Genomic DNA, 21,677 nt, shown 5'->3' with positions numbered 1-21,677 from the left:
CTGTGGCCTGTATTGTGCTCAGCTCCATGCATCCCTCGGAACCTGGGGTCTGCTTTCGACTGTGACCTGAGAGTGGCTTCTCTCACCTGGGAAGCAGTTGAAAATGCTCAGATATACCTGGTGTCTGCAGAGGCCAGCAGTGGCCACCAGGTGTCGCTCTCCACCAATAACACAAGTGCACAAATCTCAGAGTTTTACTGTGGTCAGCAGTACTTTCTGACAGTGCAAGCAGTAGGGCATGCGTGTAGGAGCCGCCCCAGCAATGCCTCAGTACTGCAGACAGGTTTGGACCCTCTAACACAGATACACTGATGCTTGAAATAAATCATTCCTTTGCTTCAGACTTTTGACTATCCTGATGGGTCATTCCTACTATGTAGTGCATTTTCATGTCCCCATCATATATATCGTAATATACTGAATAAAATATTAAACTTACAGTTTTTAAAGATTAAGTAATTAAATGTTATTTTTTTTTACAATATTACAAATAAATGAACAGCACAACAGTAATGACCCGCATAACACTGTCGCACTTGATGTCTCTGATCTTTTTACATATTCTAAATTGAGTATGTCATTCTGACTCTTTGCAGAACCCTGCACTCCCACGTCTGTCTTCGCCTTTACGGACTGCATCTCCAATATCGCCACAGTATTCTGGGACCCAGCTGACGGTGCAGAATTTTACACAGCAACAGTGGGAGGCCCAGACGGGCCTTTGGAAACATGCATGTCCTGGTCAGTGAGTTGTGGCATGCCCAAACATTCCTGTGGCGAAACTTACAATGTTAGCGTGATTGCTTCCAGTCGCCAGTGTAACTCAACACCCAGTGCACTGGGCACTCTCAACACAGGTAATGTATACAGACTAACCTTAACACAAATATTTCACACAAAACCCATTTGCCTAAACACAGGTTTTCTAGAATACTCAGTCTCAGCTGGGGTGTATTGGTGATTTAACATCTTATTCTCTTTTGCAGTTCCCTGTATTCCAACGGCTGTTTCTGTGGTGCTGGACTGTGCCACTGCTGAGGCACATGTGTCATGGAACACAAGCACGGGAGCGTTGTACTACACTGCTTATGCCTGGAGCAGTACTTTAGATTTTTTGTCCTGTGATAGCTCTGGCCCTGTCTCACATTGCATTCTGAGTAATCTCATCTGTGGAGAAATTTACACTGTCCAGGTGGTTGCTGTTGGAGATGAATGCTCCAGTCTGCCCAGTCAGGCAGCACACTTCCGCACAGGTACAGTTGTTTAATAGACAGGTATGGTGTTTGCTGTTCGAAAGGTATGAGGTTTGGGTCTAGTGAAAATGTAAAATGGAAGGATCAATGCATGTACCTGCAAAGTTATGAATTATTTTGTTCAGTGTTTGATGAGATATACAATTTTGTTAATATCATACATAAACCTGTCAAGAACAAGTCTGGGTCATATTTCACCCTCAAATTAAAAGAAAGAAAATAAATTACAAAGAAAATTGCTTAAAGAAAATGAAGCATATTTTAAGGGCCCTATTTTAGTCTTTTTTTTACTGTAATACATAAAAAAATACTGAATTACACAGTAATGAAAATCATCATTAAGAATAATAAGAAATGTAAAAAAAAACGTAAGTAAAATGTTCTTAAACATTACAAATTTTAGGGGAAAATGTATACCGGTAATATATACTTGGCAGATACTATTTGCACCCTGGTGCAAATAATGGTATATGCTATTAACACCCCAGTGCAAATAGTGGCAGATATTATTTGCACCCCAACTCTGGTGCAGATAATGGTAGATACTAATTGCACCCTGGTGCAAATAGTGTCAGATACTATTTGGACCCATATCTAAAGACTAACATACAGTATATGGGCATCACTGCAGTGTTTTTATTGTGTTTAGAGTCCCACGGACACACTACATTAACCCTACCCCTAAACCTAACCTTAACCTTACCTTAGAAAAAATTACCTTGGTATTATTACAGTAACCAAGGTTTAATGTGGGAATGAATGCGATTGACAGACACCGCCTCCGGATCAAGCCCTTCTCTGCTCTCTCCGACATTCACCATGACCAAATCACTGCGATGAAATCAACATTTATATTCATTTTATCTATTATTGTAAATAGTATTCATGGAAATATTAAGAATGGAAACAGAAAATCAGATGGGAAAAAGAGTGGGACAAAACGCTGATTCAAACCGCAGTCGCTAGGACAACAGTACACATTCACACACTGTCTTTACACCCCACACAACTGCAGTGACATCTGTTGGTTAGTTTGTCGTATATTTCTGTGGTTCCACCAGACTACTGGGGTGCAAATAGCTGCACTGTGTGGCAAATAGACACTCTGTATATACTTTGCATGAAAGATATACTGTAGCTATTAATTATATATGTATGTGTCCTGTAGTTCCCTGTGCTCCAGTGGTTACTGCTGCACACCTGGACTGCTACACTGACTCTGTGCTGCTGCAGTGGACCCCGATCACGGGCTCCGTCTCCTACACTGCTGATGCCAGAACACTTGGGGGCCTCACCTCCACCTGTTCCTCCAACAGCACCAACTGTGAGCTGAACGGACTGACTTGTGGACAAACATACAGTGTTACCGTGGTGTCATATGATGGAGAGTGCCACAGCACACGTGGACCTGCCCTGGAAGTGCCATCAGGTATGAAACTGAAAGTTCATTAAAATGTATTACCTAAGTAATCATTTTTCAAATTTTAGTTAAAGGGGTCATGTCATGCATATTTTTCTATCCTGTCTTTGGCCCTCTGTCTGAAATGCTCGGTTTTCTGTGTACTTCAACTTTAATATGATTGGCTAACATCACTGAAAAGCAAACGCCCTCTTACCATTACAAATGTTAAAGAATGAAAACTTACAAGTGATTTACGAAATCCCCTAAAAGCACTCAGTCCAGGCAATCACTGATATGAGCATATGAACATTTGTTCCAATTTATGTAACGCACACGAATAAAAAAACAACAGTTGATTGACTGAAATGACAATAGAAAACTGAACATAATTGTCACACTGTTTCTCCCCCATACTTATAAGTCATACAAAATTTGGTGATGAAATAACGCTATTTAAACAGCGAAAATATTCGAACACAAGCTGTGAATGTGAAGGGTTAATAAATGTGCATCAAGCTGTAGGAAGAGTGTTATAACGGATGGTCAGCTCGGGGATTCTTCTGTTTGATCTCCCGGCTTCAAAACGCATCCCGTGTCAGGAAATAAGTGATGTTCGCAGCTGGGGAATCTCCCTCGAATGATTCGCAGGTTGACCAGGGAAGGGGGTCTCCTTCGATAAATTCGCATAGTAAATATGGGAAAATGGGCGTCCTGTGCATTCATTTCGGCCAAAATGCGGGACATCATGGCTATTCCAAGACAGATGAGAAAGTAGGCAGCCTTACAACCATAAACTTTTCTTTTCAAAGCCTAATTCCTTGGATCTCAGAAGAATTCATCCATGAATCAAAAGAATCCAAACATTTATTCCCACATTGATGCGTTCAGTAACTTCGTTTGAAATATTCACTCATTTGGACAGCTATTTTTCCACATCATTTTCCACGTCTGGGGACCTAAGTTTACTATTTTTGCTGGTTAAAAGCAAACTAAAGTTACAATAGTACCACTTTCAGTGTTGCAGTATTTCTGGCCTTGACGATTATGTATGTTGTGAAGGCAGGGACAATACAAATGACACTGCACTATGACGTCACTATAAAGTCATTTTTTGCAGAATGGAAACAAATAATATTTTTGGACTAGAGAGGAAGCTTTATAGTACAATGACATCTTATACAGGTATGTCAAAATATCAAGGAAAAAATCAAGGAAAAAATCATGACACTTTTAAAGAGGTATTCTCAGGAAACTTTAACTGTATATGCAGTGTATGTCCCAGTGAATTATACTTAATTACACTGATATAATTAAGAGTATACATAGATAACATTTACATTATTTAAAAGTTCTAATACTGTTTAGTGTGTAATGTAAAATAACTTTTCAAATTAAACATTACATTTATTTTCAGAAGTTTGTTTTTTATAGGAATATTAGCCAGTTTGCATGTCTCCATTCATCACCATTGCATTTTAATCGGTTATAGAACACAAAAGCATTTTTGTAAGTATATATATTTTTTTCAGTTATATTGTGCTAATTATTGCAAGACACTACGAAAATGAGTGAGACTACCAGAATTTAGTTATCTATTTAATTTACAAGTGCATAATTCGCAAACTTATTATGACAGAGTTTAAGTTAAGCTCTTAGGATTGGGGAAAAAGGATTGGCCAAGAATTGGCCATTAAAAACTACATTTGTTAAATGGATCATACGACTAAGATGAATATAAACCTTATATATTATTGGGATCTGGGACCGGTTGCACCAGCCATACATAAGTTATAACTTAGACTAGTTATAGCAGAAATAGGCACTAAGTTACAATTTACGCACTACAACATTTTTGAGGATTGCACCATTAAACTTGTGAAATGTAACTCAAATATTTATGGAAGCATTCGCCCTGGAGAAACGGTTGGAACGGTTGGAGCTGATGATTGGTGTAACAGATTTCAATCCTTTATATATACACTACTGTGCAAAAGTCTTAGGCACATAAGATGTTTCACAAAAGCATTTGTCTTAAGATGGTTATTTACATCTGCAGCTTTAGTGTGTCAATAGGAAATATAAATGTTAGACTCCCAAACATTACTTTTTCAAATAGAAAAGATTAGAATAGAAGAACAGGGAGCCCTGCAACAGATGTCATGGCCCCCACAGAGACCCCCACTGAACATCGAGTCAGTCTGAGATTATATAAAGAGACAGAAGCAATTGAGACAGCCTAAATAGATAGAAGTACTGTGGCGAATTCTCCAAGAAGCTTGGTACGTCCTATCTGCCAACAACCAAGAAAAACTGTGTCCAGGTGTACCTAGGAGAATTGGTGCTGTTTTAAAGGCAAAGGTGGTCACACCGAATATTGATTTAGCTTTTTTATGTTTACTGGAGTTTGTATGATGTTACACATTTTTAAAACTACACTTTAGTCCGAGTTTTATTTTGTCATTGCTTTTCACATGCCTCTTTCTCTCTCTCGTACGAACAGTACCCTGTCCACCTCAGGATGTACAGTTAAGTTGGCTGTGTTCTTCAAACTCCGCATTTGTGCAGTGGATTAATGGTACAGGGGCGGAGTCATACGAGGTGCATGCCATAAGCACAGAAGGCCACATGACAGGATGTAGCAGCACAAATACTTCCTGTGTTTTGCCTTACCTCACATGTGGCTCTGAGTACAACGTCAGTGTGGTTGCCTTTGGCCACCAGTGTAATGTTTCAAAGAGTACAATCACAGGTCTGCATTCAGGTAAGGACACTTAATAAAAAAAACAATATGACACATGAACATATGTTTGTTCTTCAAGAACTTGACAAAAACTTCCTAGTCAATGCCCCAAATATCGACTCCCATTTTGTCAACAGTACCATGTGTACCTGACCAGCTTCAAGCAAACCTCAGCTGTGGATCTGGTGTGGTTGACGTGTCCTGGCGTCCTAGCAAAGGAGCCGTCTTTTACACAGCTTTCGCTGAGGGCAACGGGGGCTTTGCATCATCATGTAACAGCAACAGCAGTACATGCGAGTTCACTCAACTACTATGCGGACTGTCCTACAGCATCAGCGTGACAGCCTCAAACCATGCATGTACCAGTGATCACAGTCATAGCATATCGCTGGACACAGGTGAGACGACAAAACTGTTACTTAAAACACAAGTTTTATTTTGCCTATCCATGCCTCAAAATTCATAGCTTCTTGTCTGTTATTGGTCAGTTCCATGCGAGCCACAAGGAATCATTGCTCAAATTGAGTGTAGAAGCCACACAGGTGTAGTGTCCTGGGAATCAGGAGAGGGCGGTGTGTTCTACCAAGTGCAAGCATCCAGTCCAGATGGACACCAGGAACATTGTGGCAGTCCCGCCACCAGCTGCAGATTGCCCAGCTTGTATTGCGGTCAAGCCTACAACCTCACAGTGACTGCCCAGAACAGCCACTGTGACAGCCAAAGTGCCTTTTCAAAACTACAGTCAGGTGAGAAGCAACATTTTCTCATAGTTCAGTGTACCACTCTCTCAGCAACATGCAAACACGCAAATGGGAATGCAGTTGATGGCAAGGTGTTTTCTGCACCTCGATTTTGTGACAGCACAACAAAAGAAGTTATATTTTACCCAAGTTGTGGGTTTGAAGTCTGAGGCTACATCTACATTAATCCAAATATATCTGCAAACTGTGTTTTCGATTTCGAAACGCTCTCTGTCCACACTGCCATTTTTAAGCATTTTTTAAAAGTTGCTTGTCCACACTGAAACCGAAAACGCTTAAGTCCCCTTAATGCACATGCAAAAAAATCACCATTGCTTGTATGGTCTGAAACACAATTGTCCTCGTGTTCCGTCCCCGGACACCAATTCCCGAGTAAAATTCCCGTCGCCTTTGAAGGAATGCAGAAGTTTGTACAAAGTAATATTTATCTTTAACAATGCTATCAAACTGAAAATCCGGCATAACAGCGCCACTATAACACGGACCCCCATCTTTTTTTTTTCTTCCCTTTTCTCCCCAATTTGGAATGCCCAATTCCCAATGCGCTCCAAGTCCTCATGGTGGCATAGTGACACACCTCACTCCGGGTGGCGGAGGATGAATCTCAGTTGCCTCCGTGTGTGAGACCGTCAATCCATGCATCTTATCCTGTGGCTTGTTGAGCGCATTACCGTGGAGATGTAGCACGCATGAGGGCTTCACGCCATTCTCCGCGGCATCCATGCATAACTCAACACGCGCCCCACCGAGAACGAGAACCACATTATAGTGACCACGAGGAGGTTACCCCAGGTGACTCTACCCTCCTTAGCAACCGGGCCAATTTGGTTGCTTAGGAGACCTGGCTGTAGTCACTCAGCATGACCTAGATTCCATCTCGCGACTCCAGGGGTGGCGGTCAGCGTCAATACTTTCTGAGCTACCCAGGCCCCCCACTGGCTGCCATCTTGATTGATTTGGTTGAATGATCACATGACTGCCTCACATGACAACAAATACGTCATAATTTTCAGATACATCCGTTATCCCAGTCCACACTACAACGCGAAGACGGCATTTTCAAATTTGTCAACATGGCAGAGCGTTTTTGAAAAGCTCCATTTTCGCTGACAAAACTGCTATCTTAGTGTGAACGGAAGGACAAAACGTAGAGAAAAAGATGCGTTTTCAAAGGAAAATGTATTATGTGGACGTGGCTTGAATTGAATGTGATGAGTTAAAGAGTAAATAATACAAAAATAATAAATAGACAACACATCTTTCTATTGTGTTGTCTTAGCTGCTTGTATGTAAAAACAGACAAATAGTGAGACCATTTTAGTCTGATTCATGAACAAAAGACTCTAATGATCTAATGATTCTCTGAATCAATCAAAAAGAATCTGAACTCTGGGTTATCAGTCTGAATCAGTCTAATTCTTCCTCAGTTCCCTGTACACCTACCGATGTGCAGGCGTCTCTCATATGCCTGTCTAACTCTGCGGCTGTGACATGGAAGAGTGCCTTAGGAGCGCTGTCCTACCAGGCTGAGGGCATTACAGTAGATGGAAACCATACGGCTTACTGCAACAGCAACGTGACCCAATGTAACCTGGAGCATCTACTCTGTGGACGGACCTATAATGTGTCGGTGCTGTCTGCGGACCATGTGTGCAGCAGCGAGGAGAGTGCATTTACACAAGTGCAAACTGGTGAGTGGCACATTATTTCAGACAATTAAAATGCACAGTTGAACCTCAAGTGTTGATGTAAATTATGTTCATGTAAATTATATACCTCTAGAACAGGTGTATTAAAGGTCTCTTTCTTTTTTTTTAGCACCTTGTCCTCCTCAAGCGGTTGATGTTTGGGTGAACTGCTCTACTGCCGTTATTACTGTCACATGGGCAGCCAATCCAAATGCAGAATCGTTTCGTGTGAGGGCTGCGACCACTGGAGGAGTTGTCCTATCATGTGACTCCACTGGCACCAGCTGTTCGATCGGTGGTTTGCCATGTGGCCACACATATTCTGTCACTGTGACAGCTATCAGGGGCGGTTGTGAGAGTCAAGCCAGCACAGCTGTTAATGCATCTTCAGGTAACCTTTACAACGACACAAAATTACTTGTGGTAGACTTATATTGAATTTTCAATGACAATGGCTAATATATACTCTGATTAAAGACACCAAAATCATTAATCTTACAGTTCAGTCAAACTCCTTTAATTTTAAACATTGCCCACCAACATCAACTCCCCAACTACTACTCAATAATTCTCCTTGCACATTTACATGTACCTTGTGTATTGTATTTTCAGTGAAAATACAGAAAAATGCTGTTAAATTACGTCAGCTGTGTTTGTGCACCTTTAGCTCCATGTGTTCCTCAGGGGGAGCAAGGAAACCTGGACTGTGTTACCAACGCAGCCTGGGTGTCATGGTTACAAGCAGAGGGGGCGGAATCATACTCTGTGCTGGCAGTGGATGTGGGCGGAGCTAACTCCAGCTTCTCAACTAAAGGCCTGCACTGTAACATTCCCGACCTGCGGTGTGGAGCATCGTACACCTTCCACGTCACTGCAGTGAACTCATTCTGCAGCAGCGGACCCAGCAACACCTTCCAAATTCAGACAGGTACAAACACACTACTGTGTGTATTTCCCCATATATACTGAAACATCTGTCCTTTACAGTACTACTCTATAAGTCCACATGCTTACCGTTATTCCAATTCCACACACACACAAATGCTCACTTAAAGGAATAGTTCACCCAAAAATGAAAATTCTCTCATTATTGACTTACCCTGATGCCATCCCAGATGTGTATGACTGTCTTTCTTCAGCAGAGCACAAATAAAGATTTTTAGAAGAAGATAGAGCTCTGTCAGGTCCTTATAATGGAAGTGCACATGTGCCAGCACTTTGATGGTCCAAAAGTCACATTTAGGCAGCAAAAACATAATCCATGCGACTCCAGTCGATCAGTGAATGTCTTCTGAAGCTAATCGATAGGTTTATGTAAGAAACAAGTCGATAATAATAATGCTTACATATTGCTGAAGTGTTACATTTTTCTCCAAGTATTTTCTGCTTATTTATTAAAGATTTTAATATAAAATGAAAAGAAATAAAAACATTGAAAGAGCTTGAGTAGAGTGATAACTGGGCACAAATGTTGCTATGGTGCAGACACGGAGCAGGTTTCTTTCCAAGGAGCATACTCAACGTGGTTTCTCCTAAAACAGTGAATTGGGGTGCGAGAGAGGAGCAGACTTTCTCATCTGGCCGTCGTAATAGCAGTCACACTATATGAATGCGATGCTAAATTTCTGACACTGCCAGAACTTCGTCGGAGGCTAAAGATCAAAATCTATTAATCAGCCGTCAGTGAACATGTCATACTAAATGTTGTCCTACGATGACAGAAATCCTTTAGGATTCCGAAATTTGTCTCAGATGGCAGAATCGTGGCCAAAATCGTACAGTGTGCTCCGGGCTTTAAAGAGAGTGGTGCTACATTAACAAATAGTTAATTAGTCCAGTTTGGTTCTGTATATGGATGTTTCTTCAACTTCGTGTAATATCACATCCCAGGGGTTGATTTTTACTACAACAGATTTCAACTCAAATTTCACATTAAATCTGACATTTTTACCAAGTCTTCGTAATTTATTTATCAAATGTTAGCTTTGAAATGAACCTTAATAAGACAAAAGAGTCAGCTATTTTATTTCAAAAACATTAAAAAGTCATTTCCATCAGCGTCATTTCCAGCACATAATTCTATTACACACAAAACAGTATTTGAGATGTGCTGGAAATGACGCTGTGGTGGAAAAAAAAAAAAAGACTAAAATGACACAGATCTCCTGTGATGCATATATACATGCTGTTGGCCATTGTTAGTAGACAAATTGGTTTTACTTTCTAGAAATTCACAGAGCCAGAAGTGCCCAAAGTTGAAGTAACGCCTATATAAAAAGCAGATTAAATTAAATTCAGTTGTCACTACATGAACTTTTTGGGACTGAATTCGGATGTAAATTGCGGTTGTCTCTCCCGTAAATAATCAACAGTGTTAATGTGGCCCATATGTAATTTAAAGATGAACAGTCACTTTAAAAATGCATTCTGAAGTGGATCTCTGTCATCTCTATCCAATCATGCAGCTCCGTGCGCCTTTGCCTCCATCACTGCACACACAGACTGTTACAGCAGCCATATCACAGTCAGCTGGCAGGTGAACGAAGGCTCTTCCTTCTACGTGGCCACAGCAGAAGATCAGGACCTCAGCACCCTGGTATGCAACAGCACAGGCACTTCCTGTGACCTCACTGAAGTGCGGTGTGGAATGCAGTACACTATTATAGTGTCCGCCTCCTCCGACAAATGCAGCAGCCTTCGGAGTCCTCCTTACAAGATTAACACAGGTACACAAATACACATTCAAACATACAGCTTTACAATTAAAGGTGCTGTAAGTGATTTTTTTTTTTTATGGAAAAGTGTGCAAAAAATATTCCTACTCCCTTAAAGATATTAATGAAATAAGTGTCCTGAGATATCTCACCGGTCTCTGTGACAGCTGTAGACTTTGTAAACGGCAAACAAAAATGTGTCCGCAGATTCATATTGTTTGTCAGTTGAGGGTGCTATAGTGCCACTGTTGAATTTGACAGTCACAGGAACAAACAATGCTGCTCTTTTGCTCGGTTTTGGTCTCAAAATTATCTTTGGAGGGCGGGGTTTTGGAATGAGGGGGCGTGGCTAATTCAACAGCTCTGTCCCGCAAAAAGATTTAGAATGCTCAAATCACTTACAGCACCTTTAATAATCTATTGACACAATCCACCATTAAGAGTAGTATACACGGTAATGTGACAAGAAATACAAAAAACTGTAAAAGAATAGCATGCAAAAACTTACATCATATTATATTATACAAAACATTATACAAAAACTTCAGCAGGTCATGTCTGGTTAAGACATGGTGTAAGGGATAATGTACAGTCTGCCGGATATTATCACAAAATAAACAATTTTATATATATATATATTTATTTTTATTTAAAAAAAATATTTGACTGTGGAATGCCACAATTGACCAATCACAATAAAGTATTCCAGAAAGCTGTAATAATGTCATATAAAACCAGTGATCTCTTGTATTTGACCTTTAACAAGGGCCACACACATTCTGGACACTTTTTGTTACATTTTCTGTGTAACTTTTTGGGGGAAATTTGTGGAATTCTGTTCATGTATTGCAATGGCAAAATGTGTTAAACAAATTTTAGAGAGCTACGCTCTTGTTAATTAGCCTAAATATTTAAAGGGATACTGTAGTTCACCAAAAAAATTTAAATTCTGTCATCATTTACTCACTTTGACTTTCTTTCATTTGTGGAACACAAAAAGAGGTATTTTTAAGAATGTCCATGCCACACTTTTTAATAAGACGAACATTTTTGGGCTTTCAAGCTCCAATAAAAATAAAAATAGTAAATAATAATAAAAGTAGTCAATACGACTCGTACATTATGTTCCAAGTGTTCTACTGCAGTTTGATATCAATGTAAAATCAGCAACTCTGAAATCTCATTCACATGTGTGCATATGCATATTCAAACTAGCTGCATCAAGAAACCAGTGATGCCACATGGCAGTAGTTTTCACATGCTGTGTGACTAATCATGAAACACCAAGTTATGCACAAGCGCAAATGAGATTTGAGAGCTACAGTGGACTTTGTCCAATTTTAGCCATTGAATTCTGCAAGAAGTCTTCAGGCACAGATTCCATGGATTCCTACCCATAACTCCATTCTATTCACCTACAGCACCTTGTGTTCCGCAAAATGTGTCTTTGAAGCTGGTGTGTGAAACAAACGGCCTGCAGGCATCATGGTCTGATTCTCTGGTGGCCGAGTCATACTCTCTCATGGCCCATGGCAGAGACGGGGACATCCGTACCTGTAGAAGCAATGGAAACAACTGCACCCTACCCCACCTGCAATGCGGACAGACTTACAATGTTAGCGTAACAGCTTCAGCTGGAAACTGCACCAGCCTTGCAAGTCAGCAGGTGACCTTCCACACAGGTAAGACCAACACACAAACACTCATACACACACTTCATCTATTAATAAGTGGATCAACATATCTGTCAACCCAGTCAAAGAGGACACAGCCATTTACATTTGTGAAACTAATACATGCTAAAAAACTTCAAAAGCAACTTTAAAGAAAACATGAAACTGCAATTGCTTCACATTTAACTTCTATAAGATAATGTGTTTCTTATTAAAATATCCAGTGGGAAATAATGTAGGGTTGTATTCTATTTTACTCAACAGGATTGGATTGGATCATGAAAGGTCATGCCCTGATATTTAGTGAAAGACCGAAATGGTTTTTTTTAATGGCCGATACAATTCTGACTGTATATATATGACATAATTTCATATGATCATAAATGACATGTACATAAAATTCCAGAAAAATTAATGCTTTATATATTTACTCAAATTCACATACAAACTTTAACTTTGTTAACAAGAATATATTTATATATATACAGTTGTGCTCAAAAGTTTGCATACCCTTGGAGAATTGCTAATATATGTACCATTTTTAAAGAAAACGTGTGAGCAGGCAAAACACATTTCTTTTATTTCTTATGGGATTCATATTCAACTGTAGGTTATAACAGAATGGCTCAATCATAAAACAAAACATGGCAACAAAGAAAAAAAATGAAATGACCCCTGTTCAAAAGTCTGCATACCCTTAGTTCTTAATACTGTGTATTGCCCCCTTTAGCATCAATGACAGCGTGCAGTCTTTTGTAATAGTTGTCTATGAGGCCCCAAATTCTTGCAGGAGGACAATATGTCTCCAGGTCATGCAAAGTCTTTGGTCGTCTTGCATGAACCGCACGTTTGAGATCTCTAAGAAGCTGTGAGGCGTGTCAAGGTGTTGTCGGGCATATTGTAACCAGGCTTTTTTGTGGCATTGGCGCAGTTAAGGCTTCTTTCTGGCAACTCGACCATGCAGCTCATTTTTGTTCAAGTATCGTCATACTGTGCTCCTTGAAACAACCACACCGTCTTTTTCCAGATCAGCCTGTACTTCTCCTGAGGTTACCTGTGGGTTTTTCTTTGTATCCTGAACAATTCTTCTGGCAGTTGTGGCTGAAATCTTTCTTGGTCTACCTGACCTTGGCTTGGTATCAAGAGATCCCCGAATTTTCCACTTCTTAATAAGTGATTGAACAGTACTGACTGGCATTTTCAAGGCTTTGGATATCTTTTTATATCCTTTTCCATCTTTATAAAGTTCCATTACCTTGTTACGCAGGTCTTTTGACAGTTCTTTTCTGTTCCCCATGGCTCAGTATGTAGCCTGCTCAGTGCATCCACATGAGAGCTAACAAACTCATTGACTATTTATACACAGACACTAATTGCAATTTTAAAAGCCACAGGTGTGGGAAATTAACCTTTAATTGACATTTAAACCTGTGTGTGTCACCTTGTGTGTCTGTAACAAGGCCAAACATTCAAGTGTATGTAAACTTTTGATCAGGGACATTTGGGTGATTTCTGTAATCATTATGATTTAAAAAGGAGCCAAACAACTATGTGATAATAAATGGCTTCATATGATCACTATCCTTAAATAAAAGACAGTTTTATTGCATGATCAGTCATATTTTCAAAATCAATACCAAAATTTCACAATTTCTGCCAGGGTATGCAGAAATTGTATATATATATTTGTGTGTGTGTGTGTGTGTGTGTGTGTGTGTGTGTGTGTGTGTGTGTGTGTGTGTTTTACGTAGTAGATAGCTGTCATCTCATATAAATATATGCTTCAGAGGAGAATCTTTCTTTGAAAATTTTAATTTAATCTTTGAAACTTTGATATTCAATCATACTGTTTAAATGAGAAATCCTTATACTGTATGCAGACTGTATATGATAGAAGTTTTATTGCTAATTGCCTTGATCTGCCAATTTATGACGATATATCGGTTGACTATGACATTATTAGCAGTGTTTGCATAGGCAAGCATCACTATTACTATTGATTACATGTTGGGTTACCAAACTCCTAACTATAAGTATTAAGCATTTCTGCAATGGATATGAATTGTGTGTCTTGCTGTGGAGAGGGTATCCATTTTTAACTGTCCTGTGACCATGACATACTGTATCTCCTGTGGTCTGTACAGTGCCCTGTGAACCTCAGAATCTGAGTGTAGCGGTGCAGTGTGACACCAGGACAGCAACACTCTTGTGGACAGAGAGGCAGGGATCATTGCAGTACTTTGCATGGGCTGAAACCAAGGAGGGGAACACACTTCATTGTAACACCAGGAGTGCTTCCTGTAGCATCCATGGACTGACCTGTGGGACAGTGTATAACTTCAGTGTGCAGGCAACAGATGGCACCTGTGACAGCTCCATCAGCATGCCAGTCCAGCAGGGCGCAGGTATATGGATCAGAGCATTATTATCAGTGTGCTACATGATTTATTTATCAATACAAAACATAAAAACCTTACTGTATCTATGTTTTTTGAATACGTTAGTATTCCTCAGTTCTTAGTTCTTTCCTTAGATATGGGAATTATGTTAACTGCAATAGCCACTTCTGTTACCTATTAAACTCCTGCTAACCCTCGATTTACCTGATAAGAATTATTAATAATCAATTAAAGCATGAATTTCATGAAGAATATTGAACAGTCATATTTCACCCCAAAATCAGAAGTAATTTTCATTGCATAAAGAAATTACAATTAAGCACATTTTCCCTCTGAATTGTCATTACAGCAATGCATTCTGCCATTTTACTTTTGAGTTTGAATGTTATTTCTTATTATTCTGAATGAAAACACATTACATTAACTTTATTTTACTTTATTGAAATCAGCATATATTAAAGGTAACAACAAATACTATCATTATTTGTAAATGCATGACAGTTTATGCATTTATTTTATATCACGGGATTTGAGGAAGGACCCAAATGCAGGAGGCAAGTTGAAGGGCTTTTATTAAAAGAAGAAAATACAAACACCAAACTCTCACAAGGGAGAGAAAACTAAAACAAAAACAAAACCAGACCAACCGAAAGACTGGAGACAGGAACAAGCAAGAACTCCAAGGCAGGAGCATTCATGAAGATCACAAATATCACTAACACCCCAAAACAATCTGGCAGAGACATGAGGGAAGAGGGCACAATATACAGAGAGGAAAACATGGAGGAGCAGTTGAAACCAGTGAACATAACAAGAACTAAATGAGGGAGAGTGATGAGGGAACAGCGGAGTCGGGAAAGCACATGGCAAAACAAACACAAAGCCATGTGCTAACAAACAAGACCAAACAGACATGAGTGCACATGGTGAAGAAAACCAAACACAGCCATGTTCACTCACACAAGATTGACAGAAGAGCATAAGGCAAGAGAACCGAAACCATGCACTCACAAAGACGAGACACAGAGCACGAGTGTCCAGATCTCGACAGAACAGAAACTGAACTAGACTGAAGAGTCAGGATGCAGACACCATGCTCAGAACATGAGGATGAAGGCCTCAGAAAGGTGTCAGGCAGGGTGGCGGCTGCTGGGCAAGGGTCTGGCAGGGCGGCAGCCACTGGCAAATGGGAAGACAGGCAAGTATTCGCGGGACAGAGGGCAAGGTTAATAATGACCACTGGACAGGTTGGGCAGCAGCCGAAGGGGTCTGGACAGATAGGTCCGAGGTGACCACAGGGAGTTGGGCAGATTGGACGAAGGCCTCTTCCTGCGGATGATCGGAGGCACTGCTGCGGACTTGGACCCCTCCTGGCGGTCAACCACAAACCTCTTCTTCCTATGGCAGTGAGAAGCCAGAGAAGAGCCAGGGGAAGGGCAGGGCATGGAGGAGGAGGAGTGACCAGGTGAAGAGTTCCTTCTACTGAGCAGGAGCTCCACCTCTGTGAGCCGGCAGACGTGATTCACAATATCCCAATAGGGAAAATAAAATTTTTTCGCCCTGCACCTCAGTGCTGACTGGTCTGTCCAGGCCCGAAAGGAAAAGATATTTTAGGCGGGTCTCATAAAAGCACCACCTGTGGGCTCACTGGCAAGCTCCAAGTAGATGCCAAAGGGCAGACAGTTCTGAGCGTTAACCAGAGCATTGTTGTATTGGGTGGTGTCCTGAGAGACCAATTCCTTCCAGGCAGGAATTCCCATATTGCCTCTGCTGGGTCCAAATGGGCCAGATTGTTATGTCACAGGATTTGAGGAAGGAGCCAAAGCAGGAGGCAAGTTGAAGGGCTTTTATTAAAAGAACAAAATACAAACACAAATCTCTCATGAGGGAGAGAAAACTATCAAATAAAACAAAACAGGACCGACCAAAAGACTAGAGACAGGAACAAACACAAGTACTCAAAGGCAGGAGCATTCATGAAGTTCACAAATACCACTAACTCAACAATCAAACAATTTGGTAGAGACATGAGGGAAGAGGGCACAATATATAGAGAGAAAATCACATAAGGAGCAGGTAAAACTAATTAACATAACAAGGACTAAACGAGGGAGAGTGATGAGGGAACAAGGAGGCAGAGTTGGGAAGCACATGGCTTTGTGTTCGTTTTGCCATGTGCTTCCCCGACTCCACCTCCTTCCCTGACAAACAAGACCAAACAGACACGAATACATATGGTGAAGAAAACCAAACACAGCCATGTGCACTCACACAAGACACAAGACTGACAGAAGAGTGCATGGCAAGAGAACCGAACCGAAACCGAAGCCATGCACTCACAAAGACGAGACATGGAGCGTGAGTGTCCGGATCCTGACTCAGAACAGAAACCGAACTAGACTGAAGAGTCAGGACCCAGACACCATGGTCAGAACATGAAAACACAAACACTAGACAGAAACAGAGACACAAACACTAGACAGAAACAGAGACACAAACAATGACAGACAGAGCACCCGGCCAGGGAATAACCCCTGAGCCAAATGCTTAAACACAAACACAGAACATGGATGTCAGGATCCTGTCACCACATGAAAAACATGAGTGACAAAGTGGCAGGACCCTGACAATTTTGCATTACAGTAATGACAGTGAGATTTCTTTGCATTACAGTAATGAGAATTTAGGGGGATATGAATAAAATTGGCTTTATTGGCTTCATTTTCTGTTTGTTTTGGACTGGTTTGCTGTAAATAGATCAGGCATTAATTGAAAATAATACACTGAAAATCATTTTTAGGGTGAAAAGCCTTATGAAATTTTTATTAACTGCAATAGCCCCTTAAAAGACTTATATTAAACTAATTAAACTCCCATTAACCCTTGACTAAGCCTCAGATAAAAAAAAATGTTTTCATGAAGAACATGGAAGGGTCATATTTAAATCCAATGTCAAAGGTTTTTCCAATAAAAAAAAAGTCAAAATTGGCCTGGGAGTCGTGAGTTCGAATCCAGGGTGTGCTGAGTGACTCCAACTATGTCTCCTAAGCAACCAAATTGGCCCGGTTGCTAGGCAGGGTAGAGTCACATGGGGTAACCTTCTCGTGGACGCTATAATGTGTGGTCCTCACTCTCGGAGGGGCGTGTGGTGAGTTGCGCGTGGATGCCGCGGAGAATGGCGTGGGCCTCCACACGCTACGTCTCCGCGGTAACGCGCTCAACAAGCCACGTGATAAGATGTGCAGATTGATGTCTCAGACGTGGAGGCAACTGAGATTCGTCCTTCGCCACCTGGATTGAGGCGAGTCACTACGCCACCATGAGGACTTAGAGCGCATTGGGAATTGAGCATTCCAAATTGGGGAGAACAAATATTAAAAAATGAGTCAAAATTAAATGTTGCATAAAGAATATGATGCCTATTTTGAAAGTGAAAGTGTTTTTTATTTTTTTTCTTGTGAAGTCTTTTAAAATCTGGATGATTTCTTACTAACTGTCTATTGACTGTCCTGTAGTCCCATGTCCTCCTGGCACTGTGAAAGTGAAGACTCAACTTATGGGTGACACCACTCTGCTCATGGTCTCCTGGAGTTCTGTGGATTGTCCTAACGTCACATACCTGGTACAGGTGACCGGCCGTATCCAGGACAACTCGCAGTCAGTTTTGGACGTGTCATCTTATTGGACAGACGGAAACTACTTTGAGTTCCCTGTGCCCTGTAGCACCTCCTACAATGTGACAGTCCGAGCACAAAACTCAGCTGGGATCAGTGAACCATCTCAGGCCATTACTGGTGTCACAGGTACCGGACATTACTGAAAAATTGCAAGGAGTTTTTTTTATTTTATAGACAGATTACTGAAGACACACACCTACAGTATCAACAGTGGGACAGAAAATCTCTGACAAAGAACATATTTCAATATAATGCAATTGGTTCGGAACATACCAAAACATCTTTTGTATCTCTTCTGTAGTTCCCTGTCCTCCACTAGATGTCACCTTCACGGCTGATAACTCTTCAGCAACAGTGGCATGGAAGTCCTCAGCTCTCACCACAAGATACACTATTTACCAGCTCCTCTCTGGGGGCAGAGTGGCTGTCTGCAGCACTACAAACCTCAGCTGTCAGGCCTCTGGGCTGCAGGGCTCCAGTGTTGGTGTGACAGCTAGGAACAGTGCAGGAGAGAGCATTGCCTCTAGAGTAATTACTGGTAAGACAATAAGGATGTGTGGGTTGTAGAGGCATGGTCCTATTGTCCTATTGTCACCCTGATTCTCTTAAAGAGTTAAATACAAGTTAAAGGAATAGTTCACCCAAAAATGAAAATTTGCTGATAATTTACTCACCCTCAGGCCATCCAAGATGTATCTGAGTTTCTTTCTTTATCAAAACAGAATTTAAGATTTTTAGGATTTCATTTCAGGCCTCCTCCTCTAAGCAATGCAAGTGAATGTCCTCCATTTTTTGACGGTCCAAAATGAATATTTAGGGTGCATCAAAATAATCCACACGACTCCAGTCGACAAATAAAGTTCTTCTGAACCCAAACGATTGATTATTTTTAGAAACAAAACAATACTTATATACTTTTTAACTGCAAATTTAACTATATACTCTTTACATTTCTATGACGTGCGCTCATGAGAGGGATGATGTAAGTTTGTTGGTAAGAGTCAGGAAGCGCGTCAATGTTTACAAGGAAACTTGTGCCATTCACAAACCAAAACAGTCCAAAACAATTTAAAAACAATATAACATTTTTAAAAAATCATTTCCAAATAATAATAATTAAAACAATGTATACAATGACACGCTTCCTGACTCCTCCTCCACGTGACGCGTGACCTTACCAACAAGCTTACGTCATCCCTCTCATGAGTGCACGTCACAGAGATGTACGGAAGATGTACATTTGTAGTTAAAAAGTATATAAGTATTGTTTTGTTTCTAAAAATAATCAATCGTTTGCATTCAGAAGAACTTTATTTGTCGACTGGAGTAAATTATCAGCAAATTTTCATTTTTGGGTGAACTATTCCTTTAAGCACTATGGACAATGAAAGTCTAGTGGCAATCGTTGAATGTTTCCATGTTGACTTCCATTGTAAGCCTAAAACTAACAAATTGTGGGACGAGTTTGAATTCTTTTCTGTATTAATACAGAAATGAACCGCACTATAAATACTTATTAGCTTAAGTGGTATTTTACCTGGAAAGTTCCTTTAAGTATGTGTGTATTTTAATCTTGGCATGTGCAAAATGCAAGGTTGATTAATGCATAGCTTTTGCAGGTCAAACCTCCAACCGTCGGAGGAGAGACTTGAGAGCAGCCGAAATCTTTGCAGGACTGACCCCTGGTGAGATATACTACATTCTTTCGTGAGAAAAACGATGAACAGTTCAAAATTAATTTGGATGCATGGAGCAATATGGACATATTTTACCAATGTGTGTGAATGAATAAGTATAAAGGTATATAAAGCTTTAAACTTTTACATTTTCATAAAGTTTAAGATGGGTGAATCTCACAAAAACATATGCTGGTTTCATTTCACCCCAAAAATAAAAATGCACTTTTCATTGCATAAGTAAAATGACGCCTGTTTTAGGATTTTTGCATTGTGACATTATTTTCATGACAATTAAGCACATTTCCCCTCTGAATTCTCATTGTATTGTATTATTATTATTATGATTGTGTTACAGGATTCCCATTCCCACCCTTTGTAACCAATGAATTTCCCATGGCTTTACAATGATCTTCCCCGGTGTTTATGATTTCTGGATAGACATTTGAAAAAAATAATAATTTTGATTCAAACTGATTTGAAAATAAATACTATGAATTGATTTGTGAACCTATTTGACTAAATTATTGAAAAGAACAATTCACTGACAAATTAGACATCACTTTGCCTACAAAAGCAATATCTAACTCTTTTTTTTTTAATTATTTTTTTGAGCTGAGAAAAACATATATTTACTTTAGAAATTACCAAGACTTTTCCATGCCTTTTGAGATTTTATTAATTTCCACAAACATTCCTGGCCTGTAAAACTAAATTTTAAATTCCCTGATATTTCCAGGTTTTCCATAACCAAGGTGATGGGGGCGAGGTACTACACCCTGATCGTGAGAGAGCAAACTCTGTCTGGCCGTATGAAAGAGGTTCTGTCCGTGTACAACAAGACTGCTACTGTTACTGACCTCAAACCCACCACACGCTACTGTGTCATCCTGTCTGCCAAAACCCCCATCACTCCCAACCTGTGTGTGTCACCACTGGAGTCTCTGAGTGAACTTATTACCTCCAAGATGGACTGTAAAGCACTGTAGATAAACAACCAACAGATGCTGTTTATTACTAGAACAAGCATCTTCTCTTTCTCTCATTTCTTTCATGATCACTACTAAAAAGACTGGATCGAAAAAAGCAACAAATCAGCAGATTAGAAATTTCGGAAAATCTAATCAAATACAATGAAAATCCTTGTGACTGATCACCTCTTTAACTAATCATTTATAATCAAAATGAAACAATTTAATTAATTGGATTTTTACTGATGTAATATCTAATATATGATGATCTCTGATAATTAAAATGCATATTTTTGTATGAAAAGCATAGAAAAGATTACTTAAAGAGATAAGATGTGATACCCTGTGGTGATGTTAGAAATGTTGCATAACACCTAGTTTTTTTTTTTTTTTTAAGAAAGTTATATATTTCATAAAGTAATTTTCTGTAACTAGTAATTTTTTCAATCAAGAATGTTTGCATTGTTAGAACAAATAAATTGGTAATTTATCAAGCACCATGTTTAAACCTACATTGTATTTTCTATCTGATGTTCTATTCAATGTACCTGGCTTGTTGTGAATGATGTTGCGTAGTTTTTCTCCAATGACCTGAAAACAAGCTTTTTCAATAGCCTTTAGTAAGGTACTGAACAATGTTCAAAGTTCAATTGTACTGGTCTCACAGACACAGACCCCCAAAATAAATTAATATGTTTATGTATATAAAAATGGATAAAATAA

The 21,677-nt window shown here is 39.8% G+C and overlaps 1 protein-coding gene across 1 annotated transcript in view; it reads left to right on the top strand.

Annotated features, from left to right (window-relative positions):
* LOC127418869 (uncharacterized) overlaps positions 1-21,448 on the top strand; it is a 72,013-nt gene extending 50,565 nt beyond the window's left edge. The window contains exons 33-49 of the mRNA XM_051659718.1: positions 23-283; positions 597-857; positions 987-1,253; positions 2,422-2,682; positions 5,156-5,416; positions 5,533-5,793; positions 5,884-6,141; positions 7,584-7,847; positions 7,975-8,235; positions 8,512-8,772; positions 10,310-10,570; positions 11,980-12,240; positions 14,376-14,636; positions 18,146-18,433; positions 18,609-18,845; positions 19,927-19,992; positions 20,723-21,448. Coding sequence (XP_051515678.1) covers positions 23-283; positions 597-857; positions 987-1,253; positions 2,422-2,682; positions 5,156-5,416; positions 5,533-5,793; positions 5,884-6,141; positions 7,584-7,847; positions 7,975-8,235; positions 8,512-8,772; positions 10,310-10,570; positions 11,980-12,240; positions 14,376-14,636; positions 18,146-18,433; positions 18,609-18,845; positions 19,927-19,992; positions 20,723-20,733 — 4,001 coding nt within the window. The 3' untranslated portion in view covers positions 20,734-21,448. The remainder of the gene's footprint in view (positions 1-22; positions 284-596; positions 858-986; positions 1,254-2,421; positions 2,683-5,155; positions 5,417-5,532; positions 5,794-5,883; positions 6,142-7,583; positions 7,848-7,974; positions 8,236-8,511; positions 8,773-10,309; positions 10,571-11,979; positions 12,241-14,375; positions 14,637-18,145; positions 18,434-18,608; positions 18,846-19,926; positions 19,993-20,722) is intronic.
* Positions 21,449-21,677: the final 229 nt, after the last annotated feature.

Source organism: Myxocyprinus asiaticus, chromosome 28, assembly GCF_019703515.2.
Source record: "Myxocyprinus asiaticus isolate MX2 ecotype Aquarium Trade chromosome 28, UBuf_Myxa_2, whole genome shotgun sequence".
Classification (NCBI taxonomy): Eukaryota; Metazoa; Chordata; class Actinopteri; order Cypriniformes; family Catostomidae; genus Myxocyprinus; species Myxocyprinus asiaticus.
Note: the sequence above shows the minus strand (reverse complement) of the source record. Positions and strands in the feature narration are given on the sequence as shown.